General features: G+C 43.5%; 1 protein-coding gene across 1 annotated transcript in view; it reads right to left on the reverse strand.

Annotated features, from left to right (window-relative positions):
- Nucleotides 1–21,367, reverse strand: part of USH2A (usherin) — a gene marked incomplete at its 3' end in the record, with an annotated part of 396,540 nt that overhangs the window by 10,789 nt on the left and 364,384 nt on the right. The window contains exons 61-65 of the mRNA XM_081997162.1: nucleotides 18,948–19,175; nucleotides 16,615–18,131; nucleotides 15,282–15,603; nucleotides 2,505–2,714; nucleotides 444–682 (exon numbers count right to left, since the gene is read on the reverse strand). Coding sequence (XP_081853288.1) covers nucleotides 444–682; nucleotides 2,505–2,714; nucleotides 15,282–15,603; nucleotides 16,615–18,131; nucleotides 18,948–19,175 — 2,516 coding nt within the window. The remainder of the gene's footprint in view (nucleotides 1–443; nucleotides 683–2,504; nucleotides 2,715–15,281; nucleotides 15,604–16,614; nucleotides 18,132–18,947; nucleotides 19,176–21,367) is intronic.

Here is a 21,367-nt window from a genome sequence, read left to right on the forward strand (position 1 = left end):
GATGCCTATGAGCAATTGTGGTTGTTACTCACACTCATACTGAAACTGTTGATGCCTGCTACCTTGCTGCTCACTTCTGCAAGTCTGGATTTGCATTAGTAACTACAAGATGCAGCTGCATCTTCGCTGACAATTGATCTCACAACTTTTTTGGCTCTGCAACAACAGCTGTCAGGCAATTACCTCCACTCACAACAACTCATCCTCTCCACCTTCATCCCCCCCAATATCCTGCTCAGGAGAAAAGCAGTTGTTGCATGTGAACACCTCCCAGATGGCATTTAGGCCACATGGAATATCACCACCAACACTGGGAAGGAGAAGCATGGCTGTCACAACCGTCTGGTGCTCTCAGCCCAGCGATTCCAGCTCATGTCCAGTAAGATAGTTCTGCCACCACCCCTAGCCAAGGTGGGCAGTTTCGGCTGGGTGGCAGCTCCTACCTGGTGACAATGCCGTTGGGTGACTGAGGGGCACTCCACTGGAAAGAGGCGTTCCTGGAGGTCACAGTGCGGATCTGCGGGGGGGGCTGCTCCGAGGGTGGAGCGGGCTGCGTGGTCATTTGGGCCATGGGTCCTTTGCTGCAACAGTTGAAACAGGTGCAGGCCTCCACGCCAATGGAGTATGTGGTAAAAGGTTTTAGCCCATGTATTGTCTGCCTGGTGGCAGTCCCTTCTGACAGCTATAAAAATTAAGAGGGAACTTGTCACAACTTCAAGCACCACAAGTACTAAAATAGGAGTTATGGAGGTGAATTAACTCCAGAAGACGACAGGCAGAAGGTTCTGCACGTCCCTTAAGTCTGACATTAATGCAACTGTGGTGTACTGGGAACTCTGCACTCATTTTTCTCCCATTATGAAGTTAAAGGGCACTGCTTCAAAGGAGAAGACCATGCCATCAGTGACCTCACAGATGTCTCGAGTTGAGCTGTGACCACTGTGTGTCAACTTGCAAATGTCATTCTCAGGAGCAGAGAAACAGAAAACCTTTAAGGAGAAACTCTGGGATAAGCGGTACTGAAGCAAAAATAAATTAATTTGGAAAATAACTCTAGCGAATACTCATGTACTCAAGTGCTAGCAAATACTCATGCGCATCTCACAAGCTACTCAACATGGGTACAGGAGACAGCATTGGCCGGAGTGATACAAATGTGTCTGGTGGGTCAGTTTACTCACAGACAGGAGAATGTGCTCTCTTGTAGGTACCTTTAAATTGAGGGCCAACACGATGCTGCTCTGCATTCAAATGGCCATGGTGCTGGACGAGCCTGTTAGGAAACCCACCTATGCTCAGCAAGGGAGACCTAGCAGTTCTGGAAAAGGAAACTGTGTCCTTGTTCTGAAAGTGCTCGCAGGAACTGCCACTTCACCTCGTTGCTGCAGTCATTTGCAGGTATAGCTTCTTAAGCCAAAGAAATAAAAATATGTAGAAGATACTAACAAGGGGCAACATCTGCTCCCATTTGGCAGCATGTGATTCAGCAGAGTGCAGCCGAAAAAAAAACAGGAAGGAAAGAGTCAAGCAAGCAAAGGGAAGCACTTGGTACTTCTTGATGCCAGAGCCAGAGGTGGGCCAGCAACATGGCAGGTGTGAGGGGATGCAAATGGAGGGCCACGCAGGCTCCAACAAGATGAACTGGCTGAATCAGACACGAACGCAGCCAATTGCACTGGAAGGAATAAGCGCGTAACGTGCAATTGGTAGGCAGCTTAAGCTCACAGAAAGGATTGATGACTTGGAAAGGTGTCCCTAGCACTTCCAAGCTGAGCAAGACAGGACAAGGGAAAAAATCCCATACAAATATTTACCTACTTGTAAAAAAGAGATAGTGTTACAGACAAAAAGTATTCAAAGTATTTGGCACTGATTTGGCGGTAACTGTTCCAGGCATCTCCCACAGCCCTAGCCTTTCTCCACATCTCCTTATTTTATAACTCTAATGAAGCCCTACAGGTTTCCTAAGGGGAGACCAGTCATTTCTGGGCACCTGGTCTAGGTTGAGACATCAAACACAGAAGTTGTTCCTTGGCTACTTGCACTATTCAGGGCTTTACCATGAAATACTTCTTACCAACAAGAAATTCTTTCAAGGGAAACGCATATACAGCATATTCTTAACTTCAAGTCCATAGGCTATCCAAAGTGCACAACCGTTACCTACTGGCTGCAGCTTCCACCTGCACCATTTGGACTGTCAGGAGCTTTCTGGAAGTGTTTTGTTTGGCTGGTTAGGCATCCCTGAGCAATACTCTGATTCGCATCACATTGTCACAGCACATCACCATGTGAGAAGGGTTTGATGATGAGCATAGTTCCTTGAGAAGCACAACGTTTAGGCGGGTGAAAGCGCTGGTGGTCCTTTGGCCAGAAGAGAGCATTGCAGAGCAGGAGAGAAAGACAGTCTGCAACCAGCAGTAGCAGCTTGTAAGAACAAAACTGTTAAAGCTAGAAAATACAAACTCAAATGGAAGTATGGAAACAGTGTTGACAATACTTACCACCACATCAGTCCCTCTGGTATCGTTAGAAAACAGTCTGTAGATACTGACCACCCCATTTGGCTTAAGAGGGGGGCTGATGTTCACCACGGCCACTGTGGATGCCACTGTGTCAAAGAGGGGAGCTCCCAGGCCCTCAGGAGGGGCAGGGCCTGTCCGGCAGCGGGACCAGCCGCTTGATGTCCGGCCCGCTGAGTTTACTGACCACACCTTTGGCACACAAAAATAGAGAACCTGTTAGCAGAGGACTCAAGTCTACAAAGCATCCATACCCTCTTGAAAATGTTAATGTATCAATCATTCGGCAACATTTTCAGTAAGCTATAATATAAATAAAGCCCATTGAAAACTGTGGTTAAATCAGCATCTCTCATTTCTTTTCACAACAACATTTGCTTTATTGCATGAGCACAAAGGCAACGGTTTCAGTTCCAAGATTTCAAAATTTAGCAGCTTGAATTAGGCCTGATTAAAAACCACATGTCTCTATGAACTATGCCTACTGATTTTGTCAGCTTCCCAAAACCAGAGTGATCTGCAGACTACATAAAACTCAGCACTTATTAAACACACTCTCCAACAAATCTGCATGAAAATTAAATTTTGCTTTCATCAAGGAGTGAATAAACATATGGAAGGATGTATAATCTTATTTATCAAAAACCATTTGTATAATTAAACACGAATATCATAAAAGGTTGCCTTAGGTCATCATTTGCATGAGTAAGTAATTTGTAGAATGTCAGGTACAATAGACAGAATAGATGGATGCATGAGCGTATAGGGTTAAATTAGGCTCAATATTAGCCAAACACATAGTGATCAATCAGAATGATAGATCTAAATGGCAATACAAGAGGACTGTCTGAGCAATTTTTTAGTATAAGTATTCCTTAGTAAGCTTTCATGCTGAGCGGTTCTAACTACAGTAAAACATGTTCCTATGTGATCTACACTGGGCAAAGGTCCTGGGGAAGTGGGTAGTGGGACTGTACCTTAGGAAAAAAAAAAATAAGCGGTTTAGATATAAGAGGTCTTAAAAACTGACCCTGGAATCCTTCCAGCTTGCAATATTAAGTTCCAAGACCACAGGACACTTCACAGGGGCCTGGGGAAGGAAAAAGGCCAAAACCCATCACAGTGGCTTTGAAGACTGTGGTTCTGCTAATTACAAACCCAAAGTTCCTGCCTGATTCCATCAGTAACATATAGCACCATTGAGTGAAACGCTGCATAAGTACAGATGATGCCCTATGATAAAAAGCTCAGCCGAAGCGCTTTCATTTTCAGTGAAATCAGTAATATATCTCTATTGGTGAACTTTTCATACAGTCAAACTCTGTTCACTTTACTGCATTAGGTCAAGCCCTCTATCTCAGTTCAGTCCCAGCTGCTACAAAGATTTGCTCATAGTTGTTCATTTCAAGGGGCATATATTTTTTTGTGGAGAGAATAAGTCACATATGGAAAGAACAGCTCTGAGTGTGCCCCAGCACCAACTAGTGCTGACCTGAGTTCAAACGATCCAGTTATGTCCAGGCTGTGGCCTTAATGAGTGTAACAGTGTCAGACCTGACCTGCCGAGCAAGCTGCTCACAGCAAAACTGAAGGTGATGCGTTAGGAACTGAGTCTTCCTGTGTGAGGAATTCAGCCTCAGAATGGGACCCCCGAGGAAATTCGGAGGAGAGAGGGATGCAACTCACGCAGGATGCTCACACATTGCCGAGAGCTGGATGGAGACACCTTCTTCCATTGATCCTTCACCTATCTCCTCTTATAGGTGCCCATGTCTTGTCTCTCAGAAAACAAGCCTTATTTCAGACAAACAAGGGCTCTTTCCTTCAAAACACTGTCTTAGGACAAGGGAAAGGGGATGCTCATCCCCTTTCACACTACAGCTAAGTGGTTAAAGGACTCATCCAGGAGGCAGGTAATCTAGGTTCAATCACATGTTCCAGTGGATGAAGTCAAGCCTGACCCCTCCAGAGCGGGAACGCCCAAGCAGATGACCCATCTTTGTACTTGGGGCACTCCCAGTGCTCCCTTCGGGGCTGTTTCACCGTGCATGAACACAATGAATCCAACACAATCAAGGTTGACTGGGCAGAGCGCAAGCAAGCGGGAGCAGACACAGTTACCCAGGCCTTCTCCAGGGAGATGGGGGGTACCTGAGGTTGCGGTCCATCCCCCAGGTACTAGATACCTCTTCCTCTGGGAAAAAGGCCGGGGTCACAGCCGCAAGCATGTTGGCCTGATGGAAAGGCACGCTCTAAGCGTGCCTTCTAGACAGACACCAGATACTCAGCCCTGCCAAGGCATGTTTCCAGCAGAAAACCTCTAAGTGTCTGTGAAACTCTCTAACACCAGCTTCTGAGGCAGTTGTGACAGCTGAACGGGACTTCTGAGGATCTAAATTCTGGATTTACACGGACCTAAGCTGGATTCCCTTAACTCCCTCTGCTTCTGCTCAACCATCTGTAAAAGGATGGATGGGTATAAAAATACTTCCCTTTGAGAATCGTTATCCAAGTAAATCCTGGTCAGCATTTGGAGACTCAAAGCAATAAGTGCCCAGAGCTGACTGCAGATGGAAATGCTGATGTTTAGCAATTTCTTTGTACGAAGAAATGGGACTGCATGGCAACAGAAGCTGCAATGAGGAGTGTCTGTTATAATCAGAGCTTTGGTCATGGCTTCTCAGAAAGTCACCACAAAGCGGTCATGGATGAAAGCTGTTGCCTGGCTAGCCTGGTTAAACTGAAATTTCACAGTGTGGACTTTTGTAAAAAGCTTTTTGGCCTCTGAAAAAATCCTTCTAAACTGTGGTATAGCTAGCACCAAAAAATATTTAACTGCTTTCGTATAGCAATGTAAAGAGCTTAGAAAGCAGCAGGTAATACTGTTGCTTATAATGCAAGAAGATTATAGAAGAGCCCACAGGCACGTGGGGCAAACAAGAAGCAATTACATCTCGGGTATATATTGAATGGCAAAACACAGACAGCAGAAAGCCAACAAAAGTTTCCTATAACTTGATTTTCTGAATACACTGCCTCCCAAAGCATTAAGTCTGACATCATGGCGCATGGCTCAGCACCCTGCCAAAAGATGTGCCGCTGTTAATGGCTGCACTGTCCCTAAAAAGCCAGGAGAGGGCTCTGAAACCAGCTACATGGGTTACTATTTAAAGTGCTTTATCAATCTGCTGGCCCCTGGCCCAGGCTGCACTTTGAAGCAGAGCCAGAGAGGGAGGGGAGGAAGCATGTCCAGAGACCGGGTATTTGGAGGACTGAAGAATTCCAGTTACAGGTAACTAAGCTTGTTTTTTTCCATCGTAAATGAGCCTTCACAGATCTCTGCTCCTGGAAGAAACTAGTGATCAGCCATCGCTCAAAATGATCACGGGACAACCTCAAGGTTCATCGGCAGAGCAAGAAGGGGCAAAACCTGCGAGGAGCAAGACACGAAGTGCTGAGAAGATGGCCACAGCCTTACCATGATGAGCCCAGCCTGTTCAAGCTTAGTAAAGCTGAGTAAAAACTCCGCCCATAAAGGGCAACAAAATCACAACAGCCCTCAGGCACAGATGCAAAAAAATCATGGTCTTGTAGGTGCTGACAATGGAAGAAGCCTATTAGATGACTTACTCCATCCCTGAGCCACACAGGTTCATCTTGCTGCAATGCTCTTGAAACTCCAGGTCCTTACCAAGGAAGCTATGTTTTAAACTAAAAAAAGCAGCTTTTCTTTCATCAAATTGAGGTACTAATGGGAACTGAGGGAAACAGCTGGATGTATTCTTCCACAGCACCTCCAACACCACAGCACAAGAAAGGCACTAGAAGAAGAAAAATCAATGATAATGTAGCCTCGCCGTGATGAAAAAGGGAAGGTGAAGAAGCTGCCAAAATAACGCCCCCTCAAAGGACAAAGATAGTTCAGGATTAAGGCAGAAAACACAGCGCGTGGCCAAAAGATCCCCAAAACAAAAAAGCAATCCCTCGATCACGCGACTCTGATTACGCGAAGAAGCACAACCACAGCTGACTGAGCAGCCGTTTGGCGGAGGACACTGTGCGTGCACGAATGCCTGACAGCTCACAACACTCGCATCTCAGACCTGGCTCAAAAAACGTGACAGGTATCATGGCTGCAAACACAGGGACCAACCGGGAAGTCCCCAAGTGGGAATCCTCTCTGGTCCAAAGGCAACGGGGAGCCCCGGGCGGCCAAGAGCCAATGGAGAATGACGAACTCTCTGTTACTGGAGAGGTCTCATTCTCATTCACTTCTGCTGAAGCATGAAGCTGGCTGGCAGTAGCTTGTCTGTCTGAAGGCAGCAGTCCTGAGCTCCTGGTGACTTCCCAGGCCAGGGAGAGCTAGGAACTTCTGCTTCGCATGGAGGCCAGATGCTGCTCACCCTTCCTGCTTGCAGGAAATCAGCAGAAAGGAGAGCAGAAAGGCACGCAGCTGACTACCTACCAGCAGGGATGCCTGGCTCCCACCACGTCCTACAGGCACTGTGCGTCATCCTGCTTCACACTGCAGTTCACATCTTGCCTCTGTGAGGGACAAGAGCTCAGCTCTGTATGTGGCAGCAGCTTGCACTGCGCTCCTGCAGGCACTCAGGACATAGCTGCTTGCCTTAAAAAAAGTCTCATTAGTAAATCATCACCCACTTTCAGCTTGGAGCACTAACTGGACCTGTAGAGCAGTTAGCTAGCGCTGTAGGTCCTGGGGAACAAGAAGGTCAGATCAAGCCACCCCTTTCACACATGCACATAACTCTCTACTCCTGTGTGCAAGAGTCAGGTATGACTCGGGTCTCCGTCCTCAGGGCATCCACAGATTGCACACACCTGTGACTGCTGGTCTTTCCAAAAAGGATTCAGTGCTGGCACTACTTGGCACATGCCAGGAAAGACAAACGGTAGCAGAGAAGGGTTCATATCACTCATCTCTTTCTAGAGTTGTTTCACGGAGGTTGCAAAGACACATTGAGACTCTTCTTTGGTAAGTGTAATTCTTTTCCAGATAGCAAGACATTTTAGGGGTATATAAGATATGACATCAGCAAGTTTCAGAAACACAGCACCCAGTTTTTAGTTGTGTTTGAACAGTAGTCTGCAAGAAAATTGAAGAGACCATGATCTTGGCTGGTTAAAATTAGAGAAACCCAGAGCAGCTCCCTCTCACCACCAGCTGTGGCACACTTCACAAGTCTTTCTTCTCATCAGAACCAAGCGGCATGCAGCCTGGGTAATTTGGAGTTACTTATGCAATACCAGCCCAGCTCAGAGCACAAAGCTTGTCTACGAAATCTGGCATTTTCAGCATTAGGATAATGTATTCACATCTGGGCACTGCAGCGTCAGACAGCGAAGTAGAAAGTTTCAGAAGTGGTTGAAATCTACGGGGGACAAAGCAAAGGCAGGGGAAAGAAAATATCATGTCCACTTATGACCAGGGGTACAAATAGGTAGTAAACAAATGTGTGCTTTCTGATTGCGCATCCTCAGATCCATACTTCTCCCTCTTCAACATTCAGTTAGCGCCCTTAGGGAGGCCATAAACATTTAATGGGATAGATTTTAGGTCCAGGTTTCAAGCACTGGGATAATTTGAGCTTCTTAACATTGCTATTCATCTTCACTGTTCAAATGCTAATAATAAAAGTACTAAACCCATTCTGGGGAAGTGAAAGGGAAAAGACAACAGGCAAACGCTTTGGGGCTTAAACAAAATTACAAAATTCTAAAGGAAGCTCATTTCATATAACATAGTATAACACCAGTCATTAATGACAGATGTAAACAAGTTTAACTCTAAAAAGGTAGAAAATTAAATAATTTGTTTCCTATGGGTATATAATGAGATAGTTACCACTTTCCCCGTGAGAGAGATAAGCAGATATTAAAAGGTCTCTCCAATACCTGTAATGGCTAAGGGCAACAGCTAATTCAATAGATTCGATCAAAATCACCACTTCTTTCTCTGCTTCTGATTTATTACTTTGGCTGTAGTTAGTCATCACTCATTTTAGTTTGCTTTTCAGCAGTCATAAATTATGCCTCATAAATAAAAAGATACAATCAAGGAAATCATATCAAGTCATCTACAGCCCTGGAGTATATTTTCCCCTGGTATTCACACTAATGTCTTTTTAAAGGATAGCTTGCCATGGTTTTGAATATGTCAGAATCACAAGTTACCGAGAAAGGTCTTGCGAGAGTAGTGCTGTTAACAGTCTCATTGGCAATTTTGGAAGCCAACAAATCCAGTCTAATATCCATATTTAGTTTAATGCACAACAACAACAACAACAAAAAAATCACAGTTTATTGCATCGATGCATTGTTTTAGCACTTGAATTTAGGATGGTGTTGACAACAGAAATACGGTGCCTGAAGTGGGGCTTAATAAAAGAAACCACATGGATTCAAATGGCCCTTCTCCCTACTGTGTACCCTCTACCAGGGGAAAGGAAGCATCTAGTTCAGCAAAAGGGTATTTGGAGTAGGTATTGCCATTACACCAGTGAAACAATATAATTATGTCTGCTTTACTTTTCAGAAGCTGACGTTGAGCTTGGTAGCCTGATGCAGGTACAATATGAGAAACTGTTTACTTGGAAGCAGGGAGCACAAAGAACCTTGTAAGAAAAAAACACTTTTCCAAACAAAATAAAGAGGGGATAACAAGTAGGGAGTGCAAGAAAGAACTACATTTTATTTTATGTCACTACTTTGCAGTACATCTTTCTGTCAGGGAAACAGGAAGAAACGGTGAATTAAAACGATGAAAAGGAGCCACATATGAGGAATATTACAAATGAGTGACTATCCATCACTGGCCAGTCAGAAAACCAGTTTCATCCCATTTTAAGCTGCAGAAGTCACTGAACTGTTTGTCAGTAACTAAGTAGCACGAACTGGAGCTCAGTGAACAATTTGACAGACAGACTGGTAAAACCAAGTGTCATTCTTGTCATCTCTGAAGGTGACCAAGAGGGCTGATGTTCTGCCCTCCATGTAGTTGGTCCTGCCTTAATCTTCATGACTTTGCACCCATTTTTTTTCCTCTTTATCTCTCCAAAGCCAGAATAGGATTTGGTTTCTTTTTGACAGTCCAAGATGAAGGATCCAAAACATACTTCCCCTGGTATATCTCAGGGTATTTCCTAGACATTTCACTTGGCTGCCGTAACTGGAGCGTGAGAAGCACGCTTCACAAGCAAGAGGGATGCGCGGCGGTCAGCGGCGGACAGCTTCGGCACGGCAGACCACCTGCCTCGGTGCACCAGATAGTCCTCCTGGAGAATAAACCTCTGCAGGGAGCCAGAAAACTTTCCGAAAAGGGACAAACCTACTTTTCTGTCTTCTAGATGTTCCATGCCTGCCAAGTGGCAATAAGGATGTGTCCTAAACTAGGAAGCCATGAAGCCATTAGCCTGAAGAAGCATTCTTAAGTACACAAGTAAGTGCAATTGCGGAAGAGTGACATTGCACTTGCATGGAAATTGCACCATACCCTGACAACTCTGCTTTGCTGAACAGAACTAAGTGTCACAAATGCCACAGTTGTCTGTTCAAAAGGGCCTTCCCTTAACTGAGAAAAACAGGCTTGGCTCTATAGGTTATTACACAGTAACATTGCATACCATCCTCAATAAGTCCTGAGGTCCTACACACTCTGTTGCAGAAATATTCCAGGAATCAAAAGATTTCATTAGGCCTTCTGAGTTATAAAGTTTAAGTCAGATTTTTTGGTGGAAATCATGCAATTGCATCTGTGTAACACAGCTGAGGATCTCAGGCAGCATTCCAACAAACACCTAAAAAGCCAGATGCTCTAGAAAATGCAAATATCTAAATACACAGATAGACGAATAGAGGGAATTTCGAAGATCTAAGTAATTATTTCTGAATACGGGACAGCAGGCACCTTAATGCCTCTTAAAAACCCACTGAAGCCTAGCAGGTGCTAATATGCTTATGCAGATCTGGCCCTTAAAGAATGAGTGCTTCCTTGAACAATAGTGACCTAAGCATTTAGGGGGCATAGTCCCTTTGACCAACGTGAACTTCTAAAGTCATTTCACCGTTTCTGAAAGTGCAACTTTTGCTTCTACTCTTACAAGCCCTAAATACTCAGCTGAAGTTTCCAGCAAATTAAAAAAAAAAAACAACCCACAAAAACAACACATCAAAACCAACCAACTCCAAAATCCTGACTTCAGATCCAAAGAAACTGTCAGGGTTCATTGAACTAAATCTCAACGCCTCCAAAAATGCTGGAGAGAGTCCTATCACAGCACTTTGATTTTATCTTCATTCTGCTGGAGGAAATTCGGTTGCGTTTAAAGTTTTATGTCCAGCAAACAAGCCTCAAATGCAGCGACAGCAGAATCAATATCCAGTTTAAGTGAAACATAAATCTGGGTTTCATCAGCATAATAGCAAAAGCCAAGCCCTATACTTATGAATAACTTGTCTCACAGGCAAGATATAAATTGTCAACAATGGAGGGGCTCAGAAGAGATCCCAGAGGCCTGCTACAAGTGACATAAGCAGAAGACAAACATGGGCATGCAAAAACCTCTTGCAGTGAAATAAATGGCCACTGGCGGGGGGGGGGGGGGGGCGGGCAGGGAGTGATTTAGGGTCCCAGTCAACAGCTCAGCCTGGTTATGGACTAGAAACAGGATAAAAAGCAAAGTCTTGAATACAGCCTGGTAAACGACAGGAACACAGTCAAGAGACTTTCTTTGTTACCCATCACTAATAGATCATGAAAAATTTTGGCTCAAGCAAGTCTCTGTGGTACCAACTTCCCAAAAAACAGCTTCAGACTGAGATAATTGAAAGTTGATGCAACAGAGTATTCCACATCCAATGTCTACAACTTCCATCTCAGGTAACAACTTGGGACTTTTATCTAAGAAAGATTCCTAACTAATAAGTAGTTAGGGGTCTCTTACAACGCTTGCTACCTACCGTCCTGGTTTTGTCTGGTATAGAGTTAATTTTCTTCCTGATAGCTGGTGTAGTGCTGTGTTTTGGATTTGGGATGAAAATAACGTTGATTTCATATTGACGTTTTTAGTTGCTAAGCAGTCAAGGACTTCTCCGCTTCCCACGCTCTGGCCTGCCAGCAAGAAGGCAGGGGGTACACAGGAAGCTGGGAGGGGGCACAGCCAGGACAGCTGACCCAGGCTGGCCAAAGGGATTTTCCCTACCATACGATGTCATGCTTAGCATATAAAAGGGATATTCCATACCATACGACGTCATGCTCAGCATAAAAAGCTGCGGGAGTTGGCTGGGGAGGCATCGCGGCTCGGGAGCCGACTGTGCGTCAGTCAGTGGGTGGTGAGCGGTTGTGCTGTGTATCACTTGTTTTGTATATCCTTTTATCATTATTATTATCTTTTTTTCCCCTGTCCTATTAAACTGTCTTTAACTCAACCCACAAGTTCTACCTTTTCTTTCTGATTCTCTCCGCCATCCTGCTGGGGGGTGGAGTGTGTATGGTTGTTTTAGCTACCTGCTGGGTTAAACCACCACACCTACCCAGCCCCATCTGCACTTGAATTTGCACTCTGCATAGATGCTGTCCAAAACCGTAAGGAACTCTGCTCTAACAACAGTCCTGCTACAAGGAAACTACAATAAATGGAGAGCAGACTTCAGACTGTTGTGGGGCCTACAGGGATCAAAGGAAAGCTGGGAGAAAGAAATGGAAACCTTAATATTTGTACACAGTAGGACTTGAAAAACAAACAGTTCACCCTCAAGTGTGCTGTTTCCAGGAAAGGTTTAACAGATTTGTCACAAGAGGAGTAACAACTGGAAAATATACCCTCATATATTTAAAGTGCAAAAAATCCTCGGACTTCGAGTAATTATCTTTTTTGCTTTGGAAAGTATTATTGTAGCATCTCCTGTACTGCTAAATTCAGAAATGATGTCATCAGGTAACCGAAGGAAATCAAGTACCATGGACCTGCAGCCAGCAATAAACAGCAGACAGCTCACAGACATTCATCATTTCCTTCAGCACAAAGCTAACAGGCACACTTTTCACACTGGCTGTTACCTTACAGACATGCTGCCAATCCAGAATCATCAAAAAGAAAAAAGAAGTTTGTGATTCTCAAGTAGAAAAGAAAGGCTTTGTGAGTACTGCAGCAACTACACTTTTCTAGTAGCATCCTAGGCTCTCCTTTCAATAGTTTTGTAATTGGTCCTTCAAAATCCTTTTCTTTCTTACCCAAATTAGATTTATGAAGAAAGCCACTGCACGCCTCCCTCCAGGCTCTGAGACTCTAACGGTAATGGAGGAAGAGGCAAGGGACACAAGTTGAAACAAGGGAAAACAAGGGAAAAAAGGGAATCGGACACAAAGAAAAAATAAGAGATATGTTGTCATAAATTGGAACCGGGTGCCCACACAGGCAGTACAGTCTCCATCCCTGGGGATTCAAGGATGGGGAACTTGATCCAAAACTCAGCTGGACACAGCCCTGAGCAGTTGGCTCTATCTGGCCTTGCTTCAAGCAAGGAGTTAGGCTAGATGCCTTCTGGCGGTCCCTTCCAGCCTCCATGACTCTGTGAGTCTATGACACATGTACATATAGCAGCTGGATAAACTGTACTGTTAATGCGATAGAGCAAATCTTCAGATTTCATTCTTTATTGGATTCTGGCCACCAAAAAGAACAGAACAGTAGCAGTGGAGCACCGCTACCGAAGAACCTGATCTGTGAAGTGCACTCTCATCAAATTTGCAGATGACACCATACTGGCGGGGACCAGTCAATATGTTCAAGGGCAGGTCTACCATTCAGAAGGACCTAGAGGAATGGGTCATCAGGAGCGCTATGAGTTTCAACAAGGACAAATGCAAAGTCTTGCACCTGGGAAGCCATAAGTCCTTGCAGCATTACAAGGTAGGGGCTGACCAGCTGCTGGAAGAGACCTAGAGGTCTTAGTAGATAGAAAGCTGAACATGAGCCAGCAGTGTACTCTGGCAGCAAAGATAGCCAAAAAGCACCTTGAGCTGTTTAAGAGGAGTATAGCCAGACAATTAAAGGAAGTGATTACATGCCTTTACTTAGCATTTGCTCCATTTTGGCCCCCAAAACCAAGAGAGATATTGATACATTGGAGCAAGTTCAGCAGAGGGCAACCAAGTTAATCAGGGGGTTGGAGAACTTGGTCTGTGAGAAGAAGCTGTGGGAATGGAGTTTGTTGAGCCTGGAGAAGAGATGGCTTTGGAAAGCCTGGATTGCAGTCCCCCAGCACCTACCCACAGGCTAAGAAGAAGGTGGGTCCAGGTTCCTCACGATGGTACATGGTGGGAGGGGACAAGAGAAAACAGGTATAAGTTCAAGTAAAAGAGGTTCAGACTGAATGTAACCAAAGGAAAAAAAAACCAACCCAAACCTTTTCACAATTAGGACAGTCAAGCAGTGGAGCAGACTGCCCCAACAGGTTATACAGTCTGCCTCCCCGGAGGTTTTCAAGATGCAATTGGATAAAGCCCTGCGTAACCTTATCTGACCTCTTCACTGACCCTGCTCTGAGCAGGAAGTTGGAACAGATGACCTACAGAGAGCCCTTCCAACCTGAATTATCTTGTTATCCTATAAAGCAAATGAGCCTGTAAAGAAAGATTGTCACCACCTTGCAGGAGCTCAAGAGGTGGAAGGTACTGTGTTTCATATATATAAAAACAAGTCCATGCTTGGACTTTTTTTTTTTTTTAAGGAAAAAGATTGTAAAGACTTTTGAACATTGGCAAACTCATCTTCAAGATATATCATATGTACAAATATTGTGTACAGAAACGGTAATGAGGCTTACTTGTATCCTGTTCAGTGGCAAAGAATTGTGCCTATTCATAGACAACATCATATCGAAAAAGTAACCCCATCCTGCTATGATACTACATCCACTTACTTTTAGAAACAACAAATTTAAAAGTCTTTTTATTGGTGAGGGTCTAAACTCCACTAACTCATAAAAACTTAGGAAAGATTTCAGGTTCCTGTTATAAATAGCAAAGTTCTTATTTCATATGCTGAAATCAAGTAAAGCCCCACATTATCACTGGTTGCTGTATGATAAAAAAATGATGCGAAAACTTGTACCTTTGACACAGAGAACAATTACAGGTGAAAGAATGGCAGAATCAGTCTCCTTGTTTTATCTTAGTCTCATAAGAAAAAAAAAATAGTAAAAATACCTACATGAATGAGAAGTAACAACCACCATCAACAGCAAATTCATTTCTGAACCACCCATGAAAATTGCTTGTGATCCCAATATCTAATTTAAAGAGAAAGCAATCCCAGCCCCTCTTGATGTAAACTACCTTAAGATCATAAAGTAAAAGTTAATTCAGAATAGTTTGGGAGAGGGTGGAGAAAGAAGGAAGAACTAGTGAAATGAAGCTGCCTTTTAAGAGCTAGAATTATCACACTACTCACATAAAAGTAGAGCCTTGCAAAAGCTTTGGAGGACACACAAACATTTAACATACAAGAAACAGAGGCACTCACGATTAAGTTAAAGAAAAAGGACTGCTGAATGAAGGTATTGCTTGTGCAAAATAATTTTCAACTATTTAAAATACATTAACAATAATCATTCAGGTACCACAATACTATTAACATTAGAAATGAGATGTGTGTATTTGTTGTAAGCGTACAGTAAGGTTCTCAAAGTGTACTGAAATCATAATCAGAGCTGCTAAATGACTTCAATTCCCACCTGATATTCATACTCGGTGTAAGGCAGCAACTTGTCATCTTTGAAGGAGGTTGAAGAACCGTTGTAAACAAGTGCAAGGTCTAAATTTGTGTGGGCTTGAGTCGTTCGCCTTCTGTAAAGTTCATAGTATAAAATCTTTCCATTTGGCTGCTGTGGGCCAGTCCACAGGATGGAAGAAGTCGACTGGAAGCTGCCGGCTCTGGTCTGTATTTCTATGAGAGGGGCAGGCTGCACTGCCGGGGGCGACTCCAGCGTCTGCACCGATGCCCACTCACTGGAGGCACAACCCAGCTCTGTGCAAGCTTGGAGCTGTACTTCATACCTTTGAGAAGACAAATCAGGAATGAAGTGATTAAAACACAAATACAGACTCTGCATGAGTTCTGAATCAAGCATGCATGGGGGGTTTCTTAATTTCTCTTGGTCTTTGCCATGTTTTAATAAGAAAACGATTTGTATGAACACACAGATTATACGTTGTGCCTTGTGTAGCAAAAATTAAGAACTCTGTCTTCTGGGTTTTGATTTGTTGGTTTGTTTGGTTTTTTTTTTTTTCAGAGCAGAGTTAACATCTGCAGGAGCTAAATGATCAAAATAATTTTGATTCTGATGGTATGAATCAAAATGATGATTCATTGTAGGGGAGGATTTAGATATCATTTGAGAGCTGTAGAACCTCACTCTATTACTCTTTTCTCTTTGGACTTAAGATTAGTTATATGTAAATAGTAGACAGACTTAGCAACCGTGTAACACATACAAATTATGCCTACACAAATATATAACAAAAGGCCAGGTAAATAATCAAGAATTAGTGGGGAAGATATTACCTCAGTATTAAATGTGCTCCTTCTGTAGCCGAGTCATGTACCCTCTCTTTAGTTGCAGCTTTCACTTAAACACAAGCCACTTGTTTTCAGCTCAATGGTGCAAGCATGTTACTGGTGTGACTCCATTATCTTAGCTCAGCTACACTGTGAACAGGTTAGCTAACAGGTCTTTGGTCTCCCTGCCCTGAACTTTTGACAATTAAAGCCCTATTTATTCTTGAATGCAGACGTCTTGCAAAGGATACAAAAGTACAAGATTACAGATTTTGGGGTCTATAGCAGAGTGTTGAATTACCCCTGGTATTAATTTGCATCACTTCACCAAGATGATATACAGGTGGTGTTACTATAAATTAAAAAAATACCTGGTTTTATTATGTGTTTTTTAGGAAACAAAAACCCATGGGTCTGACTATCTGTTTAAACAAGATGGTTTAACTATCTGCCAGCCTACTGAATCACCTTGCAGCATTCATTCAACAAACAAGGTCTTCCAGACTTACCTACTGTAGGGCTGTAGCTCTGCCACTATGTACGACCGTCTCACAAAGGAAACATGAGATGCATCAAAGTCAACAGTTTTCTTTCCTGCTTCAGCAGGCTTGTGGATTGAGATTGTGTAATTCCTAATGTCACCATTTACTTTGATAGGAGGATCCCAGGCCACCAAAATCTCCCTTGAGGACCATGCCTGCAACCTAGGAGGCAACATCCCAGATGGAGCAGAGGGGTTGGTTTTTATCTGAGCTGGTGAGCTGGTCACACTCCCTTGACTGTTATTTGCAGTGATGGTGTAGCTGTACTCCATGCCTGGCATGAGGGTGAAATCAAGATAACGAGTTTCCAGACCTGAGTAAACAAGAACACCATCTCTCCTTAGCTCGTAGCTTGTGATTTTACCATTGGGTTTAGCTGGAAGTTTCCATGTGATTTCAATTGACTCTGAGCCCATGACAAGCAGCCTGGGAGCTTCCATATTTAATGGTGGAGCCTCCATAGTCATCACTGGCTGGGCTATGCTGGATGTGCAGCCTCCTGCAGTACAGGCAACCAATGCAAATTCATACTGTGTGTAAGGCTGAAGATTAGAAACCAACATTTGCAAGCTTTTTCCAGGATAATACTCTTCATTGTTTAATTTCAATACGTACTTGGTGATATCTCCATTTTGTATTTGAGGAGGTGCCCAAGATGCATTAATTTGAGTAGCACTGACAGCCTGCAGAGACGGTGGATCCACTAAGGCAGGAGCTGCTTCCAGCGTCTGTATTGCCGCTGGTTTGCTGGTAGAACAGCCTCCCATTGTACAGGCAACTATCGCATAATTGTACACTGAATAGGGCAGTAAGTCTTCATCTGTGTAGTTGAAAGTAGCAGCGTCGAAGCTGAAAGGATAGAGGACATCATTTTTTAGCAGCCTGTATGACTGAAGAATACCATTGGGTTGTGCTGGGGAGGCCCACGAGATGAGCACTTTACGGGGGTTTACTGACACCAAGGATAACCTGGGGGCAGCGAGACCTTTTGGGGCAGTTTGACTAGTCTTTGCCACTGTCCAGGAGCTGTCAGTGTAGCCGGCTGCGTTCCAGGTGCGTATTTTATATTCATATCGTGTCCACGGCTGTAAACCTTTATCATTATATGCGAATGTATTACTATCAGTGTTGTATTCTGTGAAAACAATTTTCTCGTCTTCTGTTGTTACTCTGTACCCCGCAGCATTTTCTTTTGTGCATCTGTGAATAACTTCATAACGAATTATTTTTCCATTTGGATTAATTGGCTGCAACCAGCTCAGTTCAACATTGGTAGCGTTCACTGCCTGGATTACAGGTGCCATCTGAGACACTGGGGGTGCTTCATCTGTTTGGATGGGCTGAGGTGGAGAACGGGTGCAGCCTGCCCCATTGCAAGCTTCCAGTACGAGAGTATAGAGAGTGTACGGCTCAAGACGCCGGAAGAGGAACTGGCGAGATAAACCACTGTACTCCAGGTTGTCATCGCTGAAAATATTGTAGGTCTGGGGAAGAAAAAAGAGGCAGGGAGGGAAGAGAGGACAGAAGCCAGGATAAAAGGAAATAAAATTATATAAATCAACTTTTTTTTTTCAATAAGCAGTAGATGGCACACCTTAATCTTTGCAACAGGGAAAGGACTATTAACCAATGATTCAGAAATGTAATTCCTTACTAGTAACAATCATCACACAAACAGATCATTGATACAAAAGGAATATCTTGATCCAACTTACTTTTTTTTTTTCATTTTGGGTGCAATAATAAATCACTTCACGACAGTATGTTTGTTTGTTACCAAGTTTCATTGTGAGGATCTCATGAGCTAGCACAAAGCTTCTCACAGACTAACTCTAGAGAAAACCACTTAAGAAAAAAAATCCAAATAAACCCCTCCAGTTGCAAAACTTGCAGGTAAAGATTTACAATCCGTTGAAACCATCGAGCTAAAAGAAGGCTCAAATTTCAGAACAACATTCTGTGAAACCCAGGTTTTCTAGAAACACAGTTTGGTGAGGTCTAATGTAAGCCAGGTAAGTTTATGAACTTTCATACACGGCTTTCTACATGTTAAATGAACAATTTGATTCACTGTAAGTGAACATTTGATGTCATGGAGTAGCACAGGAATGTTAATACTCATTTTAATATAACCACAAGCAGAGAGCACTCACAGAGTGCCTTGTGCTTACATAGGACTTCTGTCTTATTTTAAAGTATAATGCATTTGATTGAGTCCTTTTCAGCAAAAATGTTTTAATTTAATATTCAGCACTTCCCTTCTCTTTTTTGATCAAGTGAAGTGTCAAGATGAAGATTACCTTAATCACACCATTGGGTTGAGAGGGCTCTGACCATTTTAGCAGCAGAGCCCTGCCATTTTCTTTCTTTTCCACAGTGAAGTTGCTGAGGCCACTGGGTGAAGCTTCCAATGTGCGTACAGATGTCCAGGGGCTTGAAACCTGCCCGGCGTTGTTTACAGCTACGACATGAATATGATATGTTGTGAAAGGTTTCAATCCAAATAAATGAGCCTGATGCTTTGTTCCCTGAAGCAAGAATACAGATGTTTGAGTTAGTTAAAACAGTAATCAGCATCTGTGGTTTATGTCACTTGGAAAATGAGGTCTCGGCTCTGGGTCACTCCTGACCGCTTTGCAGAATACCCCATCTGGTTACCAGGATTCTTTGGTGGGTTTCCATAGCGGAACCTCAAAAAGAAACTGTCATTACAGTGGAGCCTTTGGAGCCGACTCCAGGGGAGTCCTGCACAGTCCAGACCTCAGCTAGCAAACAGCTTCTGCCTTCCGTTCAGTGTGGGTCGGAGCTTTGCTCGGTGAGGATCAGCGTGCCTGGTACTCTGAAGGATTCAAGCACATGTAAAAACCCACGGTATGGGAGTGATGCCTGCCTCTGCAGAATCCTTCCACATCTCCGGTATAGGTGGGACGTTCGATAGGCACGCTGCCCTGTTCTACTTACTTCGAGCATTGTAATCTCTTGGGTTTCCAAGAGCTTTTAATTTTCATTTTTTTAAACTTTAATTTTCTTACTGAAAACAAACCCTTTAAAAGCAGGGATAGGGGGAGAGAGAGGGAGAGAATAAACTGGTTTCTATGTTCCTGCTTTGTAAAGATGTCGCTCGAGATGAGATAAATTCACAAGGTAAGGTGAACATGGGGCAACCCATTGCCTTACAAGAACCGTCTCCGTTTTTCCAGGCTGGAAGAAGCTGCCATACTGCTGACGGGGGCACAGGCAAGTGGGCTAGGCCCTCTCCGGCACCGGACCCTCGCCTCGCACCAGTGGAGAGAGGTTAGGGGGAGCATGGCTGCCGGTGAATCCCACCAGGCTTTGCTCGGGCTGAAAGGGCTGGGGCTAACCCGCCGCCGCACGAGACCACAGCCCAATACGGGGCACGAGGCTGGGTGCAGACAGACGGACATCAGCCATGGCCAGAAGGGGCCACTGGCATCGCAGCTCGTGGTTTTAGCCAGCTCACCCTCAACAGTGTCTGAGACAGACCTGAAACCACGTGGATATGAGGCAAAGCGAACCTGAGGACGCAGCCGGGTCTGGGCAGGAAGGCGGTACAGCCCTCATATTACTTCCAACAGCCACCAAAGGTACGGCGGCTAACAAAGACCAGGAGCGACATGTTTCGGCAGGAGGCTATTCAGATTTGTCTCATCGGAGGGGCAAGGGAGAAAGGGGTCCGCTGATCACCTGATCATTTCGTCTCATTTTTAGTTGTGCTTTTGCATTAATTATATAGGTCTCAAGAATAGGAGTGCAGGAATTCAGTTTCCTTCATGCGGCAGAAAGAGCTGAAGTCAGTTTCCCTGTTTCGGTAAGTCGTATTAAGTTGTTAAATGCTAACACTTCAATTGTTTAATATTTAAACAGTTGTTAAGCTATCAGACTCAGAAACAAAATTTAAAGAAATATTAATTTCTTTTTTTAAATATTAAAAGTTAGATCATAAATATTTAAATAGTTATTTCCTCACAACAATGAGTTAGTCTTTTAGATAAATATAGCACAGCATTTGAATGACCATTATGAATATTAAATCTGAAGATGCCAGAAGTACAGATTATAAACACACTTTTCTGATAAATGGTTCCTTTTTCTGTTAAACAGGGCAAACACTAGCAAGATTAATAATGCAAAAAAGTATAATTCTTTGTTAGGAATTCCAAGTCATCACTGCCAAAAAACCATAAGCTCAAATGCAAATAGCAATCACTCCGAACAGATTATATATAAAAAAGCTCTGGCTGCTGTGGGACATTTAGAGATATCTTTTGTCGTAAGAAACATGGAAAGCATGTGGGCTATAAAGCAAAAACATATGTATATTGTCAATAGCAGCACCTGTTCAATTACAGTTTATTTCAGTATGGAGAATTTAGTTCAGCCCCTAGGTGGCAATACTATCAAACACTTTTTGTAACATGAGTACTTAATGATTAACAACGTGCGTTCAGTCATCCAACATACTCGAGGCAGCCATTAAAAAAATAACAAAACTGATTTCATTACAGATTCTTTTAATAAACATTTATGGCTTAGATCCTTGAAAGTGGAAGCGTTCAAACTGCCATAGCCAAAAACCTATACAGCCGAATGCAGAATTATGAACTGCAGGTTAAAGAACAGAGCTCAAAATGAAGTTCATGCTTAGCATAAAAATCTGGCATCAGAAATTATGCTGGCACGAAACATGATTAAAATTAGC

This window comes from Phaethon aethereus (assembly GCF_964289735.1).
Source record: "Phaethon aethereus genome assembly, chromosome: 3".
Taxonomy (NCBI): Eukaryota; Metazoa; Chordata; class Aves; order Phaethontiformes; family Phaethontidae; genus Phaethon; species Phaethon aethereus.